The sequence below is a fragment of the Malania oleifera genome, chromosome 10 (assembly GCF_029873635.1).
Source record: "Malania oleifera isolate guangnan ecotype guangnan chromosome 10, ASM2987363v1, whole genome shotgun sequence".
Classification (NCBI taxonomy): Eukaryota; Viridiplantae; Streptophyta; class Magnoliopsida; order Santalales; family Ximeniaceae; genus Malania; species Malania oleifera.
The window spans coordinates 30,823,343-30,832,341 of record NC_080426.1 but is presented as its reverse complement, the minus strand read 5'-3'; the positions used below and the strand labels follow the sequence as shown (position 1 = coordinate 30,832,341).

Sequence of the window (8,999 nt, the reverse complement as noted above, 5' to 3'; positions counted from 1 at the left end):
AGTAAAATAGTACAAGTTGTCCAGTGAGTTACGAGATAATCCCTATCCTAAATATGGTATACCTTACTACCTCCTCACATGTAGAGGTGATACCAGTACACACCATCTCTAAATTAGGATTGAAAGTTTGCTCATAATAGTCTTATTCCATTGACACCACAATAGAAAAATGGGAGATAAATATTTCAAGTTAAGTTGGTTGATGCCCAAATTATAAGATATAAAATCAATAATATAAAGAAACATGGAAGAGAGGAGATGGTGATGATGTTATTGTTATAAAATTAAAATATAGTTAATATTGAGAAGTTATACAAATCCAGATAAAATTTAAGATTTGAATTTCAAATTCCAAATTTAGATTAGGTTCTTACCTTACATAGGAAACATAAATTTCAGATCTTATATTTAAATTTGAATTTACGAAAATTAGAACAAATTTTAATATAATTTTTATTATATCTTATCTAAATCCAAGACCTTCTCTAAATTTAAATTTATACGAATTTAAGTAACATAATGTTATATAAAATTTATTCAAATTTCTAAAAATTCAAATTCAAAATCAAAATCAAATTCCAAAATTCCCTCCCCCTAAGGCAACCTTATAATTATCAAATTCAAAAACAAATAAAGAAAAAGCGAACAGTATCAAGTATCATCTATTTTAAACTAATAACGGTTACCAAACTCAACAATCATTCAACATTTTTTGAAAAAAATAAAAAAAACCCCAAAGTCATCCAACAAGTTGTGCACGCTTAAGCGTCTAAATTAGTAAAATACCCAACTTGGACAGCTTAATTATTTATTTATTTTTCTTCTTTTGGATCGGGTCCGTGGGTAAAAATACTGTGACCCCCGAGGATCCACCAAACAAAATGCCGCCTCTCAATCCAACGGTACCGATTTTATTGCCAATGACTGCACAAGTGCGCAACCCCCCATTTTCCTTGGCAGGAGCACCCTCCAGTACACTACTTGTTAGATCCTCTTCTCATTATGAGAGTTATGACCCGTACAGATCGTATGACCCACCTTCTCTGACAGTCCATAAGGATCTGGGTCAAGTAGGCCCGCCCCACCCACCACCCAGACACCCATTTAACACAGTGAATGTCCGCATGGGGCCCATGGGTGCACTGATCATCCAGACCTTCGTCTTACGCCCCTAACCTCTCCCCCCCGCCCACAATGAACACTAGCAGTTCACTGTCAGATGTACTAAATGTAGAGACGCTGCATTGCACCATATCACTGTCCCTTCATTTAAAGACCAATTGTGTGGACCCTACTCTCCCACATTCCCCAACTTTTTCACGCGTTTAACGGCTCTGATGCAAGCTAACCCGATCGGCCTTGCACGTGGCTCCACCGCCACCACTGGATCCAGATGTGCAATTCAATGGAGATTTTTTGCTCGAATTTAGAAATAAATAAGCAATTCAAATTAAATATATATATATATAAATATATTCATTTTCTATTACTAATATATGAGTGTACAGAGAAAGAAAGGATAAAAAAAGTCAAACAAACATCATGTTTGTAATTTTAATTGCGAACCAATTTTTAAAAAACAAAAAAAAAAGTGAGAAATTTCAGAAAATAAGAGGGGCAAAACCGTACTTCCAAATATATCACAATGGCGGTCAATGTAAAAAGTCGTCAGGATCAATGGTTGTGATTGGATCTCCCGAAATCCGCAAGCTTTCTCGATCTGTTGGCGCAGTACGAAGCGGCCGCCGATAAGTGTGGCTTGTTCGGAGCCCGAATCTCGCCGGAGAACCCAGCCTCCGGCTGCATTCCCTTCTGGTTCCATTGCCGGCTTGGGCTGGCCCTCACTAGCGGGCTCCAGCAAAACGCCAGCCCCGAGACGTTCCGATTCGGTCCGGACAGCCCTCGACGGGCACCAGCCGGAGCGTTCATCGGCGTCTTCCACACCTCGGATGAGTAACCGCTGGGCGTCGGCGACTCCTCGCAGTCTTCGCAGTGCCCCGCGTTGTCTGGCGACATTCCACGATCTCTCGCCCTGCAAGGAAACCGGCCGCCGCCGAGAGAATCCTCGAGGGTAAAAATCCCCGACTGCTTTTTCTGGCGCCTGCGGACGACCGACGAGAACCAGTTCGGCGACGAAGACGCGCTCGCGCCCGAGTCACTGGAAACCCTAGGTTCCGATTCGGATTTATCGGATCTGGATCTGAATATGTTGGAAAACAGCGAGAACTTTCCGAGTTTCTTCTTCCCAAAGCTCGCAATACCTCCCCCGGCCCCGGCAGCAGACCTATACGTGGGGCCCACCTGGGGAGTGCTGTAAAACCGCTGATCGGAGAAACAGTGGGGGTGCTGATGATGCCACGACGCGCTGTCAGATTTCCGGCGAGAGATGTAAGGCGAGACAGAGCGGGGGAAGACGAGCGGCGGCGGTTGCGGGTCGGATTTCCGGCAATCTTCAGCGGCGCCGGAGGAGTGCGCTTGGGCTTGAGCTTGGGCCTGGACTTGGGCTCGGGCTTGAGCGGCGATGAGAGCAAGGAGGCGTTCCCGGAGGCAAGAGGCGCAGACTCCGACGGCGCTGCTGAGGTCGGGGAAGTGTTTCTTACACCTCATTTATAAAACTGTATACAGTGAACGTGTATGTATATACGCATACATAAACAGAATATATGTATAATGGGATACTCTGATATCGAAGATTAAAGGTTTCTTCCTCTTCTACTGGCAGTACTCATCCCCTCCGCCATTCTTGAAAAATAGAGGAAAAAATCGAAAATGGTGGTTCCTGCAAACTGTAAACTGAAAGGGGGATCTGATGAGAGAAAAGAAAGGGAGCCCTTGTCTTCTTCTCGCCTGCACTGCACAGAGAGAGAATGACTTGCTGCCTGAGCGAGCCTTTAAGGGAGAGAGAGGATTTGATGTTGGGTTTGGGCTAATGGAGTTTCGGTATGCTTATTAAATTTAGAGAGAGAGGGCGATGAGTCGGTCAAAGATGAAATGAGGACACGCGGTTCAGCACCAACATTTAATTGGTGCCCCAGGAATGGGTCGGGAACAGCGCGGTTACCCTAGTCCTGGGAAAGCCTACTTGGAATTGGACACGTCGGCAAATAACTAGTTCCTTGAATTTTTCAAATTTTCGGGTCTGACTTTGTTCTTTAAGAGGACGTGTCCCGATTAAGGCGCAATCATAAAATTTAACTGGCATGATCCATCCCACGTCAGCACTCTTCACTCTCCTTTCCCCTATTTTGTGGGCTTTCTTTTCTGGGTACAAAAATTTAATTTCATTACTTAAATTTAATTAGTAGGGATAAATTCCCATTCCCAATGTCCTCACAGCCATCCGTTCATAAAGAAATAAATTAATATTCTAAATATCAAAATTAGCTAATTAGGATTCTTTTATTTTTTATTTTTATTTTAAATAAAACCTAACACTCTTGAATTTATCCAAAACAGCATTCTATCTTGAACTCTCAAAAATTATCTAGAAAATTTCCTCAAACTTAATTTAAAGACAAAATGAATCTTCCATTAATTGATCACTAATCATTAATTGTTAAGTATGCGTGAAAATTATAATAAAAAAAATGCTAGTTCTTGCACGTGTAAAATGTGAATCCTAAATAAATAAAGAAACTTAAATTTATATTAATTGAATGACTTTTATTTCAAACAATTCACTAATTCTTTCTAATTTTATTTAAGTTATTATGTTATTAAATATGATATTCAACCAGACCGAAAAAACAAGTTGCAATTCGATCAAATCCAAACTAATTTTTAAACTATATTTTCTTTTTTAAAATATATTTAATCCTTTAATTTGCATGAAATAAATGTAACAAATATTTTGGAACAGTATAATTATTTAAGTTATTTTTCCTAAATTATTAACATTATTTTTTTCTAACATATTTATTTTTTAAAATAATAATTTACTTATATTATGTTGGAGATACAGCCACGTCTCCACCTCAGCACACTAGAATGCAACTCTCAGCGCACAGCAAGGAAACCACCCAACTGCCTCACATTCCATTGGAATCTCAAGCTAACAGAATAACTAAGCTGGCAGGATAAATTTGTAATTTGCAGCTAAGTTGTTGTCTACCATTGCCTATATATTTGGGCCTTTTCGCTGTGTACAAATATGGAGAATAATGAATTGCAGAGATGGATTTACTCTTCTGTATTTTTCTTTAGCCTTTTATCATATACCCTTCAACCATTTCTCCTCACTTTAACATGGTATCAGAGCACTTCTCTAGACTCACGTCCCGATCCAACATACAGTAGACCTCATGGCCTCCGACTCCGATTTAGACTCCTCTACTCCACCTTCTCCTCCTCCACCCCTTCCACCTCCATCCCCTACCCTCTCACCTTTCCCTACTTCCTCTCACTTCATCACAACTAAACTTACCATCGACAACTACCTTCTCTGGAAGACTCAGATGGTTCCCTTCTTGAAGGGTCATCAACTCTTTGGTTTTCTTGATGGTTCCTTCCCACCGCCTCCTTCATAGCTTCATGGCAAACCAAATGCTGATTACTAGCGATGGGTTCAGCAAGATCAACTGCTGATGTCCACACTTACTTCATCTCTCTATAACTCTATTCTGGCTCAGGTGATTGACTGTACCACTTCCTATGACATTTGGAAGACTCTGCAACATCTGTTTGCCGCTAAGTCCTCGGCTCATGTCGTTCACACTCGGTACCAGTTAGCAGCGCTCAAAAAGGGCCTTGAATCTTTGTCTGATTACTTCGGTTGTGCTAAAAACTTGGCTTCGACCCTGTCTGCGGCGAGCCATCCACTCACCGACTATGATTTCTCTATATACGTCCTCGCTGGTCTTGGTACTAAGTATGAGTCGCTTGTCACGTCTTTGACTATCCGTCCAGAGTCTCTTTCTCCCCACCAGATCTATAGTTATCTCTTAAACCATGAGTCCCGATTAAATCATCAAACTCAAGCTCTCTTATTTTCCACACCATTGGCTGCCAACTCCACTTCTGTTCGACCTCCCTCCCCAGGGTTTTCCCGTGGCCGTCACTTCAATCCATATCATGCGGGTCGGCGAGGTCGTGGCTTCGGTCGAGGTTTTCGTTCCTCTCACAATTCCTCAGATTCCTCTCGTCCTTAATGTCAAATGTGTAACAAGTACGGACATACAGCCCGAACCTGCTATTACCGCTTTGATCAAGCATATCAGTCACCACCTCCACCTTCCCTTGTAGCCAACAATACCACCTTCGTTGCACATTCGCCTTCGCCTACGACACATACCTGGTTTCTTGATACGGCTACCATGCACCACTTCACTTCAAACTTTGGGAATCTCAATTTGGATTCGGTTTCATACCAAGGGCCCAATCAAGTCAGCATTGGCGATGGATCCTCCTTACCTATTCAGCATACTGGCTCTGCTCACTTGAATACCTCCTCTAGCAATTTTCTTTTAACTAATTTACTTCATGTTCCTGCTATTACTCACAATCTTCTCTCTGTTTGTCAATTTTGTCGTGATAATAATGTTTTCTTTGAATTTCATCCATCTTGATTTGTTGTGAAGGATTCACGTTCCCGGGAGGTGCTCCTCAAGGGTCCCGTTAAAGATGGCTTGTACGCCTTGCCGATAGATGCAGCGCCTTCAACCTCTCCGCCTCAATCCTTTCTTGTTCTCCGCTCCACTGCTCATCTATGGCACTCACGCCTTGGTCATCCCTCCCCTCGCACTACCTCCCTGGTTCTTTATCGGTTTAATCTTCCGTTCTCTTCAAGCATCAACTTTGGGCACTGTCCTGCTTGCTCCTCCACCAAAGCTCATGTGCTTCCACACCCAACCTTGCCATCCCGATCACTGCAACCATTTCGGCTCCTATTCATGGATGTCTGGGGTCCTGTACCAACACCTTCCAAAAATAACTTTCGCTTATTATCTGTGTAAAAACCCCAAAAAGAGATATAAAAGATTAATAGAATGATTCAACAAAAAAATAAAATAAAAATAAATTAAAATTAAAAAAAACTAATTAAAAAAATATATTAATTAATTAATTAATTAAACGAATTTAAAAAAAAAAAGAAAAATTAATTAATTAATTAAAAATAATTTTTATTTTATTAAAAAAATATTATTATTAATATTAATTAATTTTTCTTTTTATTATTATCCTCCTGAAGCTTGTTGAAGCTTCAGGAGATTCAACTTTATATATATATATATATATATATATATATATATATATATATATTATTATTATTATTATTATTATTATTATTATTATTATTATTATTATTATTCTTTTCTTTTCTTTTATTCTCTGCAACTCTCTGAACTCTCTCTCTCTCCTCACGTTCTCTCTCCCTCTCTCCTCGATTTCGTGGCGAATTTTCGCCCGATCGAAAATTCGAAGATACCATTGGACTCCATTCGCCGCTGCCGTCATTTCTACTGAGCGGATCGGTGGTAGGAGCGGCGTAAGCATATTCCCTGTGGTAAGCCATTTCCCCCTTTTTCTTTAATTTCTTACAAAATATAAGCTCAATTGACGAACGAATACCACCACGAGAATCTAGGGATGATTCTCTACAAGTTTAGTGGGACAAGATTCTCGTGGGGGTGTCAAGCCACAACCCCAAATTTGGGGTACGAGGGTTATTAAGGGGTTTATTTTTAATTAATTAGCATTAATTTAGAAATGCTAAAATATTGAACATTTTGGGTTGAAATAGGATTTCTGGAATTTAGGGTCCGGGTGAGCACCACGGGTGTAATTTTGGGACCCACAGGAAAAATTTAGAAAATTAAGTGGGTATTTTAAATAATAGTTTAAATATTAATTTGAGGTATATGAAGCCTAAGGAAGGCTAGATGGGTATTATTTTGGAGTAATAGATTAATTAATTTGGGGAAAATATAAATTGCAGGAGTTAAATTTTGGGCGCCAAGGGCATGAAATTTTGGATTCTAGCGAGACTCTCAGTAAGCCAGGTAAGGGGAATAAATTATAGCAGTGTTTTTAGAATTATTATTTGAATGAATACGTGAAATTGAGCATATGATATTTTGTCTGAATGTGGCACCGTTGAAAGGTGTTATGAGGTTCGAGAATAAGGGTAAGCTGAGCCCTAGGTATATTGGACCATTCGAGATTCTTGAGAGAGTAGGTCCAGTTGCCTATCGTTTGGCATTACCACCAGTCCTATCTAGGATCCATGACGTATTCCACATTTCTATGCTGAGGAAATACGTCCCAGACCCCTCCCATCTGATCAGATATGAGGCACTGGAGTTGGGTGATACTTTAACTTATGCCGATCCCCGTTGTACTGGGATGAGGTTGGTGAGAGACAGGTATTGGGGCTAGAGCTGATACAGCAGACTCAGGATAAAGTCAGACTCATCAGAGACAGAATCAGGACAGCGCAGAGCCGGCAGAAGAGTTATGCTGATACTCGTCGGCGAGAATTTGAGTTTGACACAAGAGATCACGTATTCCTGAAGGTGGCACCGCTGAAAGGTGTTATGAGGTTCGAGAAGAAGGGTAAGTTGAGCCCTAGGTATATTGGACCATTCGAGATTCTTGAGAGAGTGGGTCCAGTTGCCTATCGTTTGGCATTACCACCGGTCCTATCTAGGATCCATAACGTATTCCACATTTCTATGCTAAGGAAATACGTCCCAGACCCCTCCCATGTGATCAGATATGAGGTACTGGAGTTGGGTGATACTTTAGCTTATGAGGAAGTGTCAGTGCAGATACTTAACTGGAAGGAACAGGAGCTACGCACGAAGAAGATTCCACTGGTAAAAGTTCTATGACGCAACCATGCCATTGAGGAGGCTTCCTGGGAACTAGAGGATCAAATGCGCCAAAGATATCCGCACTTATTCAGTGGAGTTTAGCCAATCAGAGTAAAAAGAATAATATTGTGTAGTTTCTATTTGTATAGTGTAACATAGGATAGATAGGGTTTTCATTTTTTGAGACGTGAATGGTTTTGGGAGAATTTTGAATAGTTGTGATCTCCCAAAGCTCTCATTGTAACCACGGTATTCCTCCGCCATAAATGAGGGTAATTAATAAAAATTGGAAGTGTTTCGCTAAGGAAGGGAAACATGAGAAATAGCAAATTTCGAGGGCAAAATTTTTATAAGGAGGGGAGAATGTAAAAACCCCAAAAAGAAATATAAAAGATTAATAGAATGATTCCAAAAAAATAAAAAATTAAAAAATTAAAATTTAAAAAAATTAATTAAAAAATATATATTAATTAATTAATTAATTAAACGAATTTTTTAAAAAAGAAAAAAAATTAATTAATTAAAATTAATGTTTATTTTATTAAAAAATATTATTATTAATATTAATTATTATTATTATTATTATTATTATTATTATTATTATCCTCCTGAAGCTTGTTGAAGCTTCAGGAGATTCAGCTTATATATATATATTATTATTATTATTATTATTATTATTATTATTATTATTCTTCTTCTTCTTCTTCTTTTCTTCTCTGCAACTCTCTGAACTCTCTCTCTCTCCTCACGTTCTCTCTCCCTCTCTCCTCGATTTCGTGGCGGATTTTCGCCCGATCGAAAATCCGAAGATACCACTGGACTCCATTCGCCGCTGCCGTCATTTTTACCGGAGCCGATTGTTGGTAGGAGTGGCGTAAGCATATTCCCTGGGGTAAGCCATTTCCCCTTTTTTCTTTAATTTCTTGCAAAATATAAGCCCAATTGACGAACGAACACCACCACGAGAATCTAGGAATGATTCTCTACAAGTCTAGTGGGACGGAATTCTCATGGGGGTGTCGGGCCAAAACCCCAAATTTGGGGTGCGGGGGTTATTAAGGGGCTTATTTTTAATTAATTAGCATTAATTTAAAAATGCTAAAATATTGAGCATTTTGGGTTGAAATAGGATTCTAGAATTTAGGGCCCGGGTGAGCACCGCGGGTGTAATTTTGGGACCCGTAGGAA

The 8,999-nt window shown here is 39.8% G+C and overlaps 1 protein-coding gene across 1 annotated transcript; it reads right to left on the bottom strand.

Annotated features, from left to right (window-relative positions):
• Positions 1-1,463: 1,463 nt before the first annotated feature.
• LOC131165369 (uncharacterized) lies at positions 1,464-2,987 on the bottom strand. Its single transcript, XM_058123096.1, has one exon. The coding sequence runs from the start codon at positions 2,605-2,607 to the stop codon at positions 1,675-1,677; it is 933 nt and encodes a 310-aa protein (XP_057979079.1). The 5' UTR covers positions 2,608-2,987; the 3' UTR covers positions 1,464-1,674.
• Positions 2,988-8,999: the final 6,012 nt, after the last annotated feature.